This window comes from Schistocerca piceifrons, chromosome X (assembly GCF_021461385.2).
Source record: "Schistocerca piceifrons isolate TAMUIC-IGC-003096 chromosome X, iqSchPice1.1, whole genome shotgun sequence".
Classification (NCBI taxonomy): domain Eukaryota; kingdom Metazoa; phylum Arthropoda; class Insecta; order Orthoptera; family Acrididae; genus Schistocerca; species Schistocerca piceifrons.
The window spans coordinates 788,492,631-788,512,565 of record NC_060149.1 but is presented as its reverse complement, the minus strand read 5'-3'; the positions used below and the strand labels follow the sequence as shown (position 1 = coordinate 788,512,565).

General features: G+C 46.7%; 1 protein-coding gene across 1 annotated transcript in view; it reads left to right on the top strand.

The window, feature by feature from the left end:
- Positions 1 to 19,313, top strand: part of LOC124722706 — a 49,649-nt gene extending 30,336 nt beyond the window's left edge. Inside the window, exon 2 of the mRNA XM_047247843.1 lies at positions 18,634 to 19,313. Coding sequence (XP_047103799.1) covers positions 18,634 to 19,063 — 430 coding nt within the window. The 3' untranslated portion in view covers positions 19,064 to 19,313. The remainder of the gene's footprint in view (positions 1 to 18,633) is intronic.
- The last annotated feature ends 622 nt before the right edge of the window (positions 19,314 to 19,935 follow it).

Sequence of the window (19,935 nt, the reverse complement as noted above, 5' to 3'; positions counted from 1 at the left end):
CAGAGAGAGATATACCCATCGTGAATGGACGTTAGTTTTCCACATGTACTTCGTTAGGTTAGCAACATCCAGGTAAACAAACCAAACAGGAGGAAACATATAACAAACTCGCTATACTTACGTCGTGAAGAGCACAGAGTTCGAACAAATAGCTATAAGTAGTGGCAAAGGAATAATAGTGCACCACAAAGAAGAAGGAGCAACATGGAGAACAGTGTGAAAGAAAAGTTCGGAAGAGAAAACTTTGCTATATTTTGGGAATGAAGTGGTAGAGCGACCTCCAGACCAGATGAGAAGAAACATAGATGCAAACAAACTGTAAGTAATTACTTATCTACATAAATACTTGGCGTGAACTGTTTGAGACTCTAGAAATAACAAAACTGTATCGTTCTAGATCCCACTGAAGATGCCTTAGAGTAAGAAAAAGGCGAAACGTGTCTCGGAATAATAAATTAAATTGCAGCAAGAAAAGGCGGTCTTATTTACAAAACAAGTATTTCTGTGCTTGCTGCGGAAGATGACCCGCAAATAACTTGTTCATCCTTAAAACATCCAGAAAGATTCATTTGCCAAAACAGCTAATTCTATCAAACTAAAACAAATTAATTCAGCAGGAGTGTAGGGAGTATAAAAGAACCGATTTTTTAAAAGCATACTCTCAAAGAATTGACCATAATTTCTTGCCCAATTCATGCTTGAAGTTTTGCATCATAAATGTTCCATGTTTTACTGTCTTTTGAGCTATTTTATACATATATATCGACAAAAACAAATGATGAAACTCTTCTTACAAGTCACAGTTACAAAGATAACATGTACATTCGTATTGTAGGTTTGCCTTTCAATAACCACCCACACAATTAGTCTTATGATCAGCATGCCAAATGGGAGGAAGTGTAAAATGAAATTTCTCTAACCAAGTATAAGGATCAATATTATCTATTGTGTTGTGAAACAACTGAAATTTGCTTATTGAGACGAAATGATTATACCCGAAGCCGGCAGTCTTCCTCAGTTCGCATCTTGACAAACTAAATTGTCTTCTGCTACAACGAGTCCATCCCTCCTCATATTGAGGTTCCGATTCTGGTTGATCTTCATCACCTGAATCAGTGTCATCAGGGACCTGACCTATGCCATAGCAGTTACTTCTGGACACAACATTGCTTGTTTTCTCCTGTCTTAAAAACGCTCCATTATAATTGCTTACCCAACTGTTTCCTTCTTTGTTTGTCTCCATTAGTCTTCTTTGAACCTAAATAACAATCTAGTCTTTTCTGAATCAGCACCAACTATTGGCACTGTGCCACTTGAAATCGGCTCAGCATTAACAGTTCAGCAGCAATTTGAATACCCTTCCACCCTTCCTCTCCGTTCTGTGAAATCTCCCTTCGACTAATGAACTTTAATTATTTTGCTTCCTTCTCAAGACTTAGCATTCTTGTCTTGTGATTAGGCGCTTGTGCCTATGTATGACTCACAACTTCTTGGTTTGAAACAGCATCCAACCACTCTGACAACTGTCTTACTGTCTTATCTTTTCATGGACCTCTCTCAATGCCTGTAAATTCCCTTGCAATGATTTATTCTCACGAACCGAAATACTTCCCTAATGGCTTCAAATTTACGTTTCTAATTTTTAATTTGTACTTTCAACGCAATCACACTAGCTTGTTTTTCCTTTAAATTACACTACTGGCCATTAAAATTGCTACTCTACGAAGATGACGTGCTACAGACGCGAAATTTAACCGACGGGAAGAAGATGCTGTGGTAAGCAAATGATTAGCTTTTCAGAGCATTCACACAGGGTTGGCGCTGGTGGCGACACCTACAACGTGCTGACATGAGGAAAGTTTCCAACTGATTTCTCGTACACAAACAGCAGTTGACCGGCGTTGCCTGGTGAAACGATGTTGTGATGCCTCGTGTAAAGAGGAGAAATGCGTACCATCACGTTTCCGACTTTGATAAAGGTCGGATTGTAGCCTATCGCGATTGCGGTTTATCGTATCTCGACATTGCTGCTCGCGTTGGTGAGGATCCAATGACTGTTAGCAGAATATGGAATCGGTGGGTTCAGGAGGGTAATACGAAACGCCGTGCTGGATCCCAACGGCCTCGTGTCACTAACAGTCGAGATGACAGGCATCTTATACGCACGGCTGTAACGGATCGTGCAGCCACGTCTCGATCGCTGAGTCAACAGATGGGGACGACTGCAAGAGAACAACAATCTGCACGAATAGTTCGATGACATTTGCAGCAGCATGGACTATAAGCTCGGAGACCATGGCTGCAGTTACCCTTGACGCTGCATGACAGACAGCAGCGCTTGCGATGGTGTACACAACGACGAACCTGGGTGCACGAATGGCAAAACGTCATTCTTTCCGATGAATCCAGGTTCTGTTTACAGCACCGTGATGGTCGCTCAAATGGTTCAAATGGCTCTGAGCACTATGGGACTTAACATCTGTGGTCATCAGTCCCCTATAACTTAGAACTGCTTAAACCTAACTAACCTAAGGACATCACACACATCCATGCCCGAGGCAGGATTGGATCCTACGACTGTAGCAGTCGCGCGATTCCGGACTGAGCGCCTAGAACCGCGAGACCACCGCGCCCGGCGTGATGGTCGCATCCATGTTTGATGACATCACGGTGAACGCACATTGGAAGCGTGTATTCGTCATTGCCATACTGGCGTATCACCCGGCGTGATGGTATGGGGTGCCATTGGTTACATGTCTCGGTCACTTTGAACGGTGGACTTTACAGATCAGATGTGTTACGGCCTATGGCTCTACCCTTCATTAGATCCATGCGAAACCGTACATTTCAGCAGGATAATGCACGACCGCATGTTGGAGGTCCTGTACGGGCCTCTCTGGATACAGAAAATGTTCGACTGCTGCCCTGTGCAGCACGTTCTCCAGATCTCTCACCAATTGAAAACGTCTGGTCAATGGTGGCCGAGGAACTTGCTCGTCACAATACGCCAGTCACTACTCTTGATGAACTGTGGTATCGCATTAAAGCTGCATGGGCAGCTGTACCTGTACACGCCATCCAAGCTCCATTTGACTCAATGCCCAAGCGTACCAAGGCCGTTATTACGGCCAGAGTAGGTTTTCTGGGTACTGATTTCTCAGGATCTGTGCACCCAAATTGTGTGAAAATGTAATCACATGTCAGTTCTAGTATAATATATTTGTCCAATTAGTACCCGTTCATCATCTGCATTTCTTCTTGGTGTAGCAATTTTAATGGCCAGTAGTGTACCTTCCACTCATTCACTTCATGTATCTACAGTAGACTCCGTTCATTCTAACTCCTCAGATTGTTTTGCACTAGTCCTGCTTCCCTACCTTGGCTTCTCATGTTGGTCTTTGGTATTGGCCTCAATATTCCCCCTCTAGATGCTATTAACATATTGATGAACACCTAATTAAAAGTAATATCAATAGCTGAAATAATCCTCCTATGATTCATTTGAACATTGCTGGCAGTAGTAACGACGAATTGTATGACAAATTTTCATAGCTCCTAGAGGATTCAAGTGGTAATTCCACTTCAGAATGACATATGTCTCTAGTCACATCAATACAGTTAGCCCTCTGAGTCATAACATCGGCATTATTGACCTCAAAGCTGTGCATTTGATTGTCTGACATTATATTTGAATCACAAATTGATTAGCAAGAGAAACCAGAGTATCACTAGAAGCAGACTGTACACCCAGCTAATATTTCTCACACCTACCCAAGCCCCTCCTTAATTTAATGCTCCTTGTCTTCCTTTGGTTTTCAATAGTCCTCTCCATTTAGTAATAAAAATTAAGAGAACCAAGAGAATAACCAAATTTCTTTAACAGTGTCGCACTGAATCAAACACAAATGCAATACGTACAAACCAGACATCTGGAAATAAGGGAATAATCTTCCACTGTGCCATCAAAACCTCTGTATACACCACAAGGACAGAAACATGAAACAACGACACTCAGTATTGTCATTAAAGAAGCAGCAGTATGTTCAAGGACAAAGAATGTATCCAGGAATACATTCTAAAAAGTAAACAATATCCTGCTCACGTACATGTAAAGAATAAATAATAAATCCACAACCTCTTATTGTTAAACGTAAGCAGTACACTGATGTGACGAAGTCTTGGGATAGCTATATGCGCGCATACAGATGGCCGTAGTACCGAGTACGCAAGGTATAAAAAGGCAGTGCATTGGCAGAGCTGTTATTTGTATTCAGGTGACTTATGTGAAAACGTTCCCAGTGTAGTTATGACCGCATGACTGGAATTAACAGACTCTGAACGCGGAATGTTGGTTGGGGCTAGACGCATGGAACATTCCGTTTCGGAAATCGTTTGCGACTTCAATACACCGAGATCCACAGTCTCAATAGTGTGCCGAGAGTACCAAATTTAAGGCATTACCTTATACCACGGACACTGCAGTCGCCAATGGCCTTCACTTACCGACCGAGAGCAGCGGCGTTTGTGTAGATTTGTCAGTGCTAGCAGACAAGCAACATTGCGTAAAGTAACAGCAGAAATCAATGTGGGACGAACGACGAACGTATCCGTTAGGACAGTGCGGCGAAATTTGGCGTTAAGGGCAGCAGACGACCAACGCGAATTGCTCTGCTGAAAACACGACATCGCCTATAGCGCTTCTCCTGGGCTCGGGACCGTATCGGTTGAATCCTAGACGACAGGAAAACCATGGCCTGGTCAGATGACTCCAAATTTCAGTTGGTAAGAGCTTATGGTATGGTTTGAGTGTGGCGCAAGACACCATGAAGCCATGGACCCAAGTTGTCATCAAGGCACTGTGTCAGCTCGTAGTGGCATCTTAATGGTGTGGACTATGTTTACATGAAATGTAATGGGTCCTCTGGTCAAACTGAACCGACCATTGACTGTAAATGGATAGGTTCAGCTACAAGGAGACGATTTGCAGCCATTCATGGACTTCATGTTTCCAAACAACGATGTAATGTTTATGGATGACAGCGCGCAATGTCATCCGGCCATAAGTGTTCGCGATTTGTTTGAAGGACATTCTGGAAAATTCGTAGGAATGATTTGGCCATCCAGGCCCATTGCGTTAACCGAAAGCGCTAATGCGCCGCTTCGTGGACTCGGACAGGCGCGCCGGCCCCGTATTGAATCCGCCCTGCGGATTTACGACGACGGTCGGTGTGCCAGCCAGCCTGGATGTGGTTTTTAGGCGGTTTTCCACATCCCCCTAGGTGAATACCGGGCTGGTCCCCACGTCCCGCCTCAGTTACATGGCATGCAGACATCTGGACACCATCGCATTATTCCATGGATTACACTAGTTGCAGACATTTGGGGTGCACTAATTCCGTTCCGGGCGGTACGGGGTGGTGACAGGAAGGGCATCTGCCCACCCCTTGATCTAACACTGCAAAATCCGATTAACCATGCCGACCCTGCGTACCTGTGGGAAAAAGGCACAAGCAAAAGAAGGAATAGAAAGAAGAATTTGGCCATCCAGATCGCCCTACATGAATGCCATCGAACTATTTTGGGACGTAATCGACAGGTCAGTTCGTGCACTAAGTCCTGCACTGGCAACACTTTCACAGTTATGGACGGCAGTTGGTCCTAGTGTGACCCCAGAACCTTACACCTGAATCCGTCTCCCTCCTCAGATCAGCGACCCTCCAATCTCTTGCCTTTTACCCTCTCCACAAACCCAACCCCACAGGTCTCCCCACTGGTCGCAGTGTACAATGCTCCCACTGAACGAACCTCTGCCTTTGTTGTACACAACTTCCAAACACTGTCCCTAACCTCCCATCCGACATTCACTACTCTGCTCACATCTTTCACCGCCTTTCCACTGTTCCTGTCCTCTTACAATTGCAACTTCATTTACATACATACCTCACAAATCATCGTACGATGCATGGCGGAGGGTACCTTGTACCGCTACTAGTCATTTCCTTTCGTGTTCCAGTCGCAAATAGAGCGAGGGAGAAGCGACTGTCTGAAAGTCTCCATATAAGCCCTAATTTCTCGCATCTTATCTTCATTGACCTTACGCGAAATGTACGTCGGTGTCAGTAGGCTCGTTCTGCAGTCGATCTCGAATGCCGGTTATCAAAATTTCCGCAATAGTATCTTGCGAAAAGAGCATTGTCTTCACTCCAGGGATTCCCATTTCAGTTCGCGAAACACCTCCGTAATACTTGCATGCTGATCAAATCTACCGCTAACACACCTAGTAACATTCCTCTGAATTGTTTCCATGTTTTCCTTTACTCCGAGCTGCTGGGGATCCCGAACACTCGAACAGTACTCAACAACGGTTCGCACTAGCTTTCTATAGTCGTCTCCTTTATGGATATATTACACTTCCCCAAAAGTCGAGCATTCGCCTTCCCTACCACGAATCTGACCTGCTCATTTCATTTCATTGCACTCTGCACGCTGCGCCTAGATATTTAATCGATGAGACGGTGTGAAGCTGCACCCTGGTAATTCTCTCTTCGAACGTTACAGGATTGTTTTTCCCACTCATCCGCATTAATTTACATTGCTTTACATTTATAGCCAGCTTTCATTCATTACACCAACTGGAAATTTTGTCTAAGTCATCTTGTACAGTCCTACAGTCACTCAACAACGACCCTCCCCGTACACTGCAGCGTCATCAACAAACAGTCGCCGGCCGAAGTGGCCGTGCGGTTATAGGCGCTGCAGTCTGGAACCGCGAGACCGCTACGGTCGCAGGTTCGAATCCTGCCTCGGGCATAGATGTGTGTGATGTCCTTAGGTTAGTTAGGTTTAACTAGTTCTAAGTTCTCGGGGACTAATGACTTCAGCAGTTGAGTCCCATAGTGCTCAGAGCCATTTTTTGAACAAACAGTCGTAAATTGCCGCTCACCCTGTCCGTCAAAGTTATTTATGCATATAGAGAACAAAAGAGGTCCTACCGCACTTGCCTAGCGCACTCCTGACGATACTGTTGCCTCTGATTAACATTCGCCGTCGAGGACGAAGTAATGGGTTCCTTTACTTAAAAAGTCTTCGAGCCACTCACATATCTGAGAATCTAAACTGTATCTTGGACCTTCGTCAGTAGTGTGGAGTGAGGCACAATGCTAAACGCTTGCTGGAAATATAGGAATATGGAATCTGCCTACTGCCCTCTATCCATGGTTTGTAGGATATCACGTGATAAAAGGAAAGGTGAGTTTCACACGAGCGATGCTTTCTAAATCTGCTCAGATCTGTGGACAAAATGTTTTCTGTCTCAAGGAAATTTATTGTATTTTAACTCAGAATGTGTTTAAGATTTGTGCAGCAAACCGACGTTAAGGATATTGTTCTGTAAGTATCTTGGGTCAGTTCTTTTACTTTCGTATATACAGGAGTCACCTGCGCATTTTTCTATACGCTTGGGACTTTTCGCTGAGCGGAAGATTGTTATAAATGCAGCCTAAGTATGGGGTCAGTACCGTAGAGTACTTTATGCCATTGCCAGCCTACATTTCATATCCTCCTTCATTTTTAGAAGTGTTAAAAAAATCAAACCTATCACGATGCCTTATGCTATCAAAGAAAAGTGTGCTGCTTTTTCACAGTTCTAATAGTTGCTAAATGCTTCATTTCTCATCTATGTGTTCCTCGATTTATTACATGATGTGCACCAACACCATTTGTAGTCCTTCTCCCCTTATCTGCAATAAGTTTGTAAAACTCATAGAAGACATGTTTTATGGTACATATGTAAATAAATTAATGAAGTTTACTCTAAAGTCATTTGTTTAATATGTTTTGCTTTACTACGATTTATTTCCTCTGGGAATTGTTAATCACATTTCATGTTTCGGGAGTCATTTTAGACAATGACTGGCGCAATACCACTGCACCGAATTTGCTATTCTCGTGACTTCCGTCAGAAATAAAAGCCGTAATGCAACTAACACCATCTCCTTGCAGCTTACAACTTCACTCACGGCTGTATTCTTTTTCATCAAATATCAAGTTCCGAAAAGCATGTTTCCTCCATTGTTGAATAATTCCAAAACTCTTCGGCTCCCAGCTCCTTAAGTAGCAGAGCGATGGCGAATTTCTTCCTTTGCGTTAGCCATTTCTTTGGCCGCTGCTCTATTTCTGCTGTTTTGGCCTTGTTACCTCTAAAACAGCCAAGGAAAATCCCAGTTTTTGTGTCTGTGTAAAGCGGCATCTCGTAGAACATAGCCTCAGTCAATGTAAGATCAACGGTTCCACATTAGCAATAAAATCAGGGCGGTACCGCATTCTCTGAGTGCAGACGGTCGGGCAGTGTGTAGGCTGCCACAAAATTGCTCAGTCGGTCCTTCGGCCGACAAACTGATGCCTGTGTAGGACCCTTTAAGCAACTATCTCTCCCCGTCATCACAGCGAATTGATGCATTAGATGAGTATGTGCCAAGCAAGATCGTAAGAGATGGAAAAGAGCCACCGTGGTGCAACAACCGAGTAAGAAAACTGCTGCGGAAGCAAAGGGAACTTCACAGCAAACATAAACATAGCCAAAGCCTTGAAGACAAACGCCGGCCGAAGTGGCCGTGCGGTTAAAGGCGCTGCAGTCTGGAACCGCAAGACCGCTGCGGTCGCAGGTTCGAATCCTGCCTCGGGCATGGATGTTTGTGATGTCCTTAGGTTAGTTAGGTTTAACTAGTTCTAAGTTCTAGGGGACTAATGACCTCTGCAGTTGAGTCCCATAGTGCTCAGAGCCATTTGAAGACAAACAAAAATTACGCGAAGCGAAATCTAGTATCAGGAGGGCTATGCGAGAGGCGTTCAATGGATTCGAAAGTAAAGTTCTATGTACTGACTTTGCAGAAAATCCTAAGAAATTTTGGTCTTATGTCAAAGCTGTAGGTGGATCAAAACAAAATGTCCATACACTCTGTGACCAAAATGGTACTGAAACGGAGGATGACTGACTCAAGGCCGAAATATGAAATGTCTTTTTCCAAAGCTGTTTCACAGAGGAAGACTATACTGTAGTTCCTTCTCTAGAGTGTCGCATAGGTGACAAAATGGTAGATATCGAAATAGAGGACAGAGGGATAAAAAACAATTAAAATAGCTCAAAAAAGGAAAGGTCGCTGGACCTGATGGTATACCAGTTCGATTTTACGCAGAGTACGCGAAGGAACTTGCCCCCCTTCTTGCAGCGGTGTACCGTAGGTCTCTAGAAGAGCATAGCGTTCCAAAGGATTGGAAAAGGGCACAGGTCATCCCCGTTTTCAAGAAGGGACGTCGAACAGACGTGCAGAACTATAGACCTATACCTCTATCGTCGATCAGTTGTAGAATTTTGGAGCACGTATTATTTTCGAGTACAATGACTTTTGCCGGCCGGTGTGGCCGTGAGGTTCTAGGAGCTTCAGTTTGGAACCGCGTGACCGCTACAGTCGCAGGTTCGAATCCTGCCTCGGGCATGGATGTGTGTGATGTCCTTAGGTTAGTTACGTTTAAGTAGTTCTAACTTCTAGGGGACTGATGACCACACGTATTGCTCAGAGTCATTTGAAACAATTTGAACAATGACTTTTCTGGAAACTAGAAATCTACTCTGTAGGAATCAGCATGGGTTTCGAAAAAGACGATCGTCTGAAATCCAGCTCGCGCTATTCGTCCACGAGACTCACAGGGCCATACACACGGGTTCCCAGGTAGATACCGTGTTTCTTGACTTCCGCAAGGCGTTCGATACAGTCCCCCACAGTCGTTTAATGAACAAAGTAAGACCATATGGACTATCAGACCAATTGTGTGATTGGATTGAAGAGTTCCTAGATAACAGAATGCAGCATGTCATTCTCGATGGAGAGAAGTCTTCCGTAGTGAGAGTGATTTCACGTGTGCCGCACGGGAGTAACGCAACGGAAGTTCATTGAGGCTTTTTGCGGATGATGCTATAGTATATCGAGAGGTTGTAACAATGGAAAATTGTACTGAAATGCAGGAGGATCTGCAACGAATTTAAGCATGGTGCAGAGAATGGCAATTGAATTTCAATGTAGACAAGTGTAATGTGCTGCGAATACATAGAAAGAAATATCCTTTATCATTTAGCTACAATATAGCAGGTCAGCAACTGGAAGCAGTTAATTCCATAAACTATCTGGGAGTAGGCATTAGAATTTATTTAAAATGGAATGATCATATAAAATTAATCGTCGGTAAAGCAGATGTCACACTGAGATTCATTGGAAGAACCCTAAGGAAATGCAATCCGAAAACAAAGGAAGTAGGTTACAGTACACTTGTTCGCCCACTGCTTGAATACTGGTCACCGGTGTGGGATCCGTACCAAATGGGGTCGATAGAAGAGATAGAGAAGATCCAACGGAGAGCAGCGCGCTTCGTTACAGGATCATTTAGTAATCGCGAAAGCGATACGGAGTTGATAAATAAACTCCAGTGGAAGACTCAGCAAGAGAGACACTCAGTAGCTCAGTACGGGCTTTTGTTGAAGTTTCGAGAACATACCTTCACCGAGGAGTCAAGCAGTATATTGCTCCCTCCTACGTATATCTCGCGAAGAGACCATGAGGATAAAATCCGACAGATTAGAGCCCACACAGAGGCATACTGACAATCTTTCTTTCCACGAACAATACGAGACGGAAATAGAAGGGAGAACCGATAGAGGTATCAAAGTACTCTCCGTCACACCGTCAGGTGGCTTGCGGAGTATGGATGTAGATGTAGATCGGAAACAAAAGGTAATATGTGGTACAATATGAAGCATCAATGCTATGCGCTTCACAGTGGTTTGCAGAGTATAGATGTGTGTGTTCGATGCCCGAGAAACCGCCTAAACGAGGAGTAATTGACTGAGTAGCGGCAAGGTTAGAACCAGCCAATGTCAGCTCTAGATTCACGACGGCTGGCGACGGCCGCTGATCTGAACGCGGCAAGCAGCTCGATATCCTCGCCTGGGGCGCAGCGACGGGCCCTGGGCGCAATGAGTTCGTTTCATCATCGCCTGGCAGTGCTGGCGATGCGAGCAGCGAAGCTGCAAATAAACGTGCCCTAAAGAATAGACACCCTTTGTCTCTTTGGGGATAAGGTGAGGTGCAATCTGGGGCTGTTTGCTGATGGTGCTGTGGTGTACAGGAATGTGTTTCAGAGTAGGAGCATACAAGGTGACTTAGACAAAAATTTTCTAAATAAAGAAAATATACGCTATTGCGGATGAGTAGGAAAAGCAATCCTGTAATGTTCGAATACAGATTTTGTAGTGTAGTGTTTAACACAGTGACGTCGATTAAATACAGAACGCCGTGCTGGATCCCAACAGCCTCGCATGACTAGCAGTCAAGATGTCAGGCATCTTATCCGCATGGCTGTAACGGATCGTGCAGCCACGTCTCGATCCCTGAGTCAACAGATGGGGACGTTTGCAGGACAACAACCATCTGCACGAGCAGTTCGATGACGTTTGCAGCAGCACGGACTATCAGCTCGGAGACCAAGGCTGCGGTTACCCTTGACGCTGCATCACAAACAGGAGCGACTGCGATTGTGTGCTCAACGACGAACCTGGGTGCACGAATGGCAAAACGTCATTTTTTCGGAGGAATCCAGGTTCTGTTTACAGCATCATGATGGTCGCATCCGTGTTTGGCGACATCGCGGTGAACACACATTGGAAGCGTGTATTCGTCATCGCGATACTGGCGTATCATCCGGCGTGATGGTATGGCGTGCCATTGGTTACACGTCTCGGTCACCTCTTGTTCGCAATGACGGCACTTTGAACAGTGGACGTTACATTTGAGATGTGTTACGACCGGTGGTTCCACCCTTCATTCGATCTCTGCGAAACGCTACATTTCAGCAGGGTAATGCACGACCGCATGTTGCAGGTCCTGTACGGGCCTTTCTGGATACTGCCCTGGCCAGCACATTCTCCAGATATCTCACCAATTGAAAACGTCTGGTCAGTGGTGGCCCAGCAAGTGGTTCGTCGCAATACGCCAGTCACTACTCTTGATGAACTGTGGTATGGTGTTGAAGCTGCATGGGCAGCTGTACCTGTAAACGCCATCCAAGCTCTGTTTGTCTCAATGCCCAGGCGTATCAAGGCCGTTATTACGGCCAGAGGTGGTTGTTCTGTGTACTGATTTCTCAGGATCTATGCACACAAATTGCGTGAAAATGTAATCACATGTTAGTTCTAGCATAATATATTTGTCCAATAGATACCCGTTTATCATCTGCATTTCTTCTTGGTGTAGCAGTTTTAATGGCCAGTAGTATAGGTAAGCAAAACGTTTCACTGCAATACGAAACGAAACAAGCGTGTAGGTAAGGTAGTACAGAAGGCGAATGGTCGACGTCGATTCGTTGGAAGGTTTTAGGAAAGTGTGGTTCATCTGTTAAGGATAACTCGGATAGAACATTAGTGCACCGCTTCTCGAGTACTGCTCTCGTGATTTTGTATTCCCACCAGGTCTGATTAAAAGAAGATATAAAAAGCAATTAAGAGGCGGGCTGTTAAATTTGTTGCCGGTAGCTTTGATCAACAAGCGAGTATTACGGAGATGCTTCGTGAACTAGAGTGTGATTGGCTGGAAGAGAAGACGACGTTCTTTCTGCGAAAATTTAAAGACCGGAATTTGCAGCTGACTTCAGAACGATTTTTCTGCCGCCAGCTTACATTTCAAGTATGGACCACAAAGATAACAGAAATTAGGGCTCGTACGGAGTCAGTCGCTCCTCCCTCGCTGTGTTTGCGAACGGAACAGAAAAGGAAATGACTAGTGGTGGTAATAGGTACCCTCCGCCACACACCACAGAGTGACTTGTGGCGTATGTATGGGGACGTAGATGTAGACAAAAGCGTTAAAGCTATAAAAGATACGAAACTGCGGCGCCGCTGTTTCATTGAGCTAGCCGAGATTGCTAATAGGCTGGGTTTATTTACGAGAGGTGGAACACCGGTGGTTGGTGCAGCGCGACGCGGATGAGTCACGCGAGGCTGGGGTCACGTGGGAGGTCTACCGCAATGCGCCGGCGGCCGCCGCCACCGCGACGCCGCCTCCGGCTCCCTAACTTACACCCCCCCCCCCCCCCCCCCAGACTCACAGCCGCGCCGCTTCACATCACGGCCACCGCAGACCTTGTCAAAGTCTCCAATCACGGCCGCCGGGATTCTTCCCTGAAAGTTCCTTGCGAATTGCATGTGGAAGTGCGGTGCGGGAACTTCCCGGCTAGCCAAAGGAAACGTAATATGTAAACATTTCTCCTAATACACTCTCTCTGTCGACCAGTACACTGATGGCCATTAAAGGCGGCGAGAAACGAACTTCAGATTAGAAATACTTATATTTGGGTACACGATGGACAGTTTTCATAAATGTTAGAAACAGCAACATGTAATACACAGCTGTACTCAGTACTTCGAAAATCGATTTCTGTGAATTGCAGTCATCTGTGTCGAATGAGAGCAATAGCAACTTTACATTTTTCATCGAGTACACACACATTTTACATACTGTGTCACCATTGCATCAGGTGCGCCTAATACGAATACCTCTACTAGCCACTAAAATTCCAACACCAAGAATAAACGAAGATGAGAACCGGGTATTCATTGGACAAATATATTATACTAGCACTGACCGGTGATTACATTTTCACACAATTTGGGTGCATAGCTCCTAAGAAATCGGTAGCCACGACAACCCCCTCTGGCCGTCATAACGGCCTTCTTGATACGCCTGGGCATTGAGTCAAACAGAGATTGAATGGTGTGTACAGGTACAGCTGCCCATGCAGCTTCAACACGATACCATAGTTCGTCAACAGTAGAGACTAGCGTATTGTGACGAGCCAGTTGCTCGGCCACCATTGACCAGACGTTTTCAATTGGTGAGAGATCTGGAGATCTGGAGAATGTGCTGGCCAGGGCAGCAGTCAAACATTTTCTGTATCCAGAAAGGCCCGTACAGGACCTGCAACATGCACTCGTGCATTATCCTGCTGAAATGTAGCGTTTCGCAGGGATCGAATGAAGGGTAGAGCCACGGGTCGTAACACATCTGAAATGTAACGTCCCCTGTTCAACGTGCCGCCAATGCGAACAAGAGGTGACCGAGACGTGTAACCAATGGCACCCCATACCATCAGGCCGGGTGATACGCCAGTATGGCGATGACGAGTACATGCTTCCAATGTGCGTTCACCGCGATGTCGCCAAAAACGGATGCGACCATCATGATGCTGTAAACAGAACCTGCATTCATCCGAAAAAATGACGTTTTGCCATTCGTGCACCCAGGTTTGTCGTTGAGTACACCATCGCAGGCGCTCCTGTCTGTGATGCAGCGTCATGGGTAACCGCAGCCTTGGTCTCCAAGCTGATAGTCCACGCCGCTGCAAACGTCGTCGAACTGTTCGTGCAGATGGTTATTGTCTTGCAAACGTCCCCATCTGTTGACTCAGGAATCGAGACGTGGCTGCACGATCAGTTACAGTCATGCGAATAAGATGCCTTTCATCTCGACTGCTAGTGATACGAGGCCGTTTGGATCCAGCACGGCGGTCCCTATTACCTTCCTGAACCCACCGATTCCATATTCTGCTAACAGTCATTGGATCTCAATCAACGATAGCAGCACTATCACGATACGATGAACCGCAATCGCGATAGGCTACAATCCGACCTTTACCAAAGTCGGAAATGTGATGGTACGCATTTGCCCTCCTTACACTAGGCATCACAACAACGTTTCACCAGGCAACGCCGGTCAACTGCTGTTTGTGTATGAGAAATCGGTTGCAAACTTTCCTCATGTCAGCACGTTGTAGGTGTCGCCACCGACGTCAACCTTGTGTGAATGCTCTGAAAAGCTAATCATTTGTATATCACAGCGTCTTCTTCCTGTCGGTTAAATTTCGCGTCTGTCACAAGTCATCTTCGTGCTGTAGCAATTTTAATGTCCAGTAGTGTACATAGACAACTGACTGACAATTTCTAGTGAAATTTTGAGCTGCGTACAATCCGAAGTTCTAATTAGGCAGTAAATGAATTTTCAGCTTTTAACTGTTTGGAATACCTTGAACCTGTGCCTTAAGATTTTTGGATAATTGTAACACTAGACTCGATTCTAAGGCTGTTTCTGTCACGTTAATGTTTTTTTTAGGACATGTTATACTTCATCATAACATTTTATGAAAGATTTATCACTGCAGTAGCGAAATACATAGTTGATAACCTTTTAGTAAGTATATTCTCTGTATAATAGACAATTTGCATGCAATGCATGTACGCCCAATGGAAATATTTTCTCAAGCGGCACATAAAGCTGTTATATGCACTTTACGTATGATGAGCCGTAGATGGACTACATTTGAGCAAAATCGTTGGTTGAAATTAAATGGCAAGTGTAGTTGTGTCTTATATGTTGCATTTCCTAAAAAAACGTCAACTTACACTGAAGCGCCAAAGAAATTGGTATAGGCATGCGTATTGAAAATCAAATACAGAGATATGTAAACAGGTAGATTACGGCACTGCTGTCGGCAACGGCTATATAAGACAGCAAGTGTCTGACGGAGTTGTTAGATTAGTTACTGCTGCTACAAACCAAGTTATCAAAATGTAAGTGAGTTTGAACGTGGCGTTATAGTAGGCACATGTGCGATGGGACACAGAATCTGATCAAACATCAAATCTCTGTGATCGCCGCGGCCGGAAAAAGATCCTGCAAGAACGGGACCAACAACGACGGAAGAGAATCGTTCAGCGTGACAAAAGTGCAACCCTTCCGCAAATTGCTGCAGATTTCAATGCTGGGCCATCAACAAATGTCAGTGTGCGAACCATTCAACGAAACATCGATATGGGCTTTCGGAGCTGAAGGCCCACTTGTGTACCCTTGATGATTGCATGACACAAAGCTTTACGCCTCGCCTGGGCCCGTCAACACCGACATTGGACTGTTGATGACTGGAAAAATGTTGTGTGGTCGGACAAGTCTCTTTTCAGATTGTATCGAGCGGATGGACGTGTACGGGTATGGAGACAACTTCATGAATCCATGGACCCTGCATGTGAGCAGGAGACTGTCCAAGCTGGTAGAGGCTTTGTAATAGTGTGGGGCGTGTGTAGTTGGAGTGATATGGCTCCACAGATATGTGTAGATACGACTCTGAAAGGTGACATCCTGTCTGACCACCTGCATCCATTCATGTTCATTCTGCATTCATACGGACTTGGGAAATTCCAGTAGGACAATGCGACACCCCAACGTCCAAAACCGCTACAGAGTGGCTCCAGGAACATTCTTTTGAGTTTAAACTGTTGCTTTCGCAGTATCAGTGTGAAACTGTGTACAGATCTACGGCAAAGCATGAAATGTAGACGCCCTATCTCGCTTTCCGTTTGGCCCAGAGTCTGATTTTGGTGCATCTTCTGCATTTTGTTGCCAAATCGATGCGCAGGATTCTGAATTGCTGGACTCTTTTTCCTTGAAGTCTTTTTCCTTGAACTACAGAAAAATAACATATTACACTGCAGTAGATTTTGTTGCAGTACATGCCTAAGAATTGTACAACGTCACGTAGCACCATTCAAGCGTTGTCCCCCATATTTTGCATCGAAGGTTTGCCAGAAGTACTTGTGTCGGACAACGGACCGCAGTTCACTTCAACTGATTTTGAACAGTTTTGTGAACACAATGACATTCGTCATCTAACAAGTGCTCTGTTCCACCCGCAGTCTAATGAAGAAGCAGAATGCTTCGTACGCAATTTCAAGCAACAGATGGCCAAGATTCGCATCACCCACACACTGGAATAGGCGCTGCAACTCTTTCTTGCCTCCTATCGCTCCCACCCACTAGACGGACCACCACAGGCGGGATTTCTGCGTGGCCGCCGCCATCGGATGCTGCTACACTTGCTCCACCCACAACAGCATCTGGCGCTACCAATGGCCCGCAAGCATCGCTTTGCGCCGCACGATCTTGTTCCTTTCAGTGTCTATGGCAACCGTGGGTGCTCGGAAACAGACATGATCCAGGAACGCATTGGCTCTTACATGTACACTCCTGGAAATTGAAATAAGAACACCGTGAATTCATTGTCCCAGGAAGGGGCAACTTTATTGACACATTCCTGGGGTCAGATACATCACATGATCACACTGACAGAACCACAGGCACATAGACACAGGCAACAGAGCATGCACAATGTCGGCACTAGTACAGTGTATATCCACCTTTCGCAGCAATGCAGGCTGCTATTCTCCCATGGAGACGATCGTAGAGATGCTGGATGTAGTCCTGTGGAACGGCTTGCCATGCCATTTCCACCTGGCGCCTCAGTTGGACCAGCGTTCGTGCTGGACGTGCAGACCGCGTGAGACGACGCTTCATCCAGTCCCAAACATGCTCAATGGGGGACAGATCCGGAGATCTTGCTGGCCAGGGTAGTTGACTTACACCTTCTAGAGCACGTTGGGTGGCACGGGATACATGCGGACGTGCATTGTCCTGTTGGAACAGCAAGTTCCCTTGCCGGTCTAGGAATGGTAGAACGATGGGTTCGATGACGGTTTGGATGTACCGTGCACTATTCAGTGTCCCCTCGACGATCACCAGTGGTGTACGGCCAGTGTAGGAGATCGCTCCCCACACCATGATGCCGGGTGTTGGCCCTGTGTGCCTCGGTCGTATGCAGTCCTGATTGTGGCGCTCACCTGCACGGCGCCAAACACGCATACGACCATCATTGGCACCAAGGCAGAAGCGACTCTCATCGCTGAAGACGACACGTCTCCAGTCGTCCCTCCATTCACTCCTGTCGCGACACCACTGGAGGCGGGCTGCACGATGTTGGGGCGTGAGCGGAAGACGGCCTAACGGCGTGCGGGACCGTAGCCCAGCTTCATGGAGACGGTTGCGAATGGTCCTCGCCGATACCCCAGGAGCAACAGTGTCCCTAATTTGCTGGGAAGTGGCGGTGCGGTCCCCTACGGCACTGCGTAGGATCCTACGGTCTTGGCGTGCATCCGTGCGTCGCTGCGGTCCGGTCCCAGGTCGACGGGCACGTGCACCTTCCGCCGACCACTGGCGACAACATCGATGTACTGTGGAGACCTCACGCCCCACGTGTTGAGCAATTCGGCGGTACGTCCACCCGGCCTCCCGCATGCCCACTATACGCCTTCGCTCAAAGTCCGTCAACTGCACATACGCTTCACGTCCACGCTGTCGCGGCATGCTACCAGTGTTAAAGACTGCGATGGAGCTCCGTATGCCACGGCAAACTGGCTGACACTGACGGCGGCGGTGCACAAATGCTGCGCAGCTAGCGCCATTCGACGGCCAACACCGCGGTTCCTGGTGTGTCCGCTGTGCCGTGCGTGTGATCATTGCTTGTACAGCCCTCTCGCAGTGTCCGGAGCAAGTATGGTGGGTCTGACACACCGGTGTCAATGTGTTCTTTTTTCCATTTCCAGGAGTGTATTTAATTGCAGGTCCCGATGGTTTGCAGCACCGCCAACAGGACCAAATCCGTGTATGTCATTTGGCCCGTGATTCTGCTGCTTTCCTTCCCCAGATTCAAGTCTTCATGGGACCACACGGCCTTTGTAGCCGCCCGCTGGTGCCACCAGGGCACTCCAGGAGGAGCGGATGGACGATGCACCCTCGCTCCATCCGTCCCTGCTCGCCAATCCCGTGGACCTGGACCCAACATCGCCCTCGCCGTCGCCGTCGCCGTCATCGCACCAGCACACGCCCTCAGGCCTGGATGTGTGCCCTGGCAGCCGTTTACCAGAGGCTGTTTCTGTTGCCTCGCAAGCCAGATGCCGTTGTACGGTCAGGAGTACAACGCCCTCCACAGTCACGGCTCCTGGCCCATCGTGACATCCAGTGTCCCACTTCCTTACCCACTGTCGTCTGCAGCCTCACTACACGACAAAGGTGCAGCATTTCAGGGGAGTGGAATGCGCTGGCGTGAGCTGGTGCCAGCACAGCATGCGACATAGAGTTTACAAGAAGATCGATCGAGGCCAACGACATACTCACTGGGAACACGCCGCCAACGCCCTCTCGGCCGCCAGTATTTATTACCGCCGCCGTGGACTGGAGGGCCAGTTAGTTGAGTTAATTCGAGTTAGTTCGAGTCAGTACGCGTGTGAGTTCCAGCATGTCACCAAGATGGAGCCGCAGTCACAGCCTCTAGCTCAGATCCAGAATAGTGAACATACTGAACTTTGTACTTCACGAGCAGGGAGACTAACGTGAACTAACAGAAGAGCTTGTACCACAAGTTAAGTAGATTTCTTATTTTTGTGAATAAAGAACCTAGTTAATATCTGCGTGCAGTTTGTGTTTGAGAACGAGGATGCCGGCCACCAACCAACATCCTCTCCTTGGTTCCCATGGTACAGCTCTACAGAGACAACGAGACGACATAAAAGATAGTGACAACGAGCATTCAACATAAACACTTCCGCTGGCCACCAGACTCCCCAGACACGAACATTATTGAACATATCTGGGATGCCTCTTACTCTTACGGATTTATGGACAGCGCTGCAGAATTCATGGGGTCCTCCAGCACTGCTTCAGACATTATTCGAGTCCACGCCATGCCATGTTGCGCCACTTTTACGTGCTGGTGGGGACCCCACATGATATTAGGCAGGTCTACCAGTTTTTTTGGCTCTTCAGTGTATGATGGTCCCCTAGTCGTTATAAAAGGGGTAAGTGTTCCTTAACAAGGTGTCTGATCACCACGGACGGCAGTGCATGCTCTGCAACGTGCTCCCATGTTGTCCACAAGGTTGGTAAGGAGTTCTTGTGGCAGGGCATTCCATTCCTCCACGAGAACGACTGAAAACCGCTGGATGGCCAT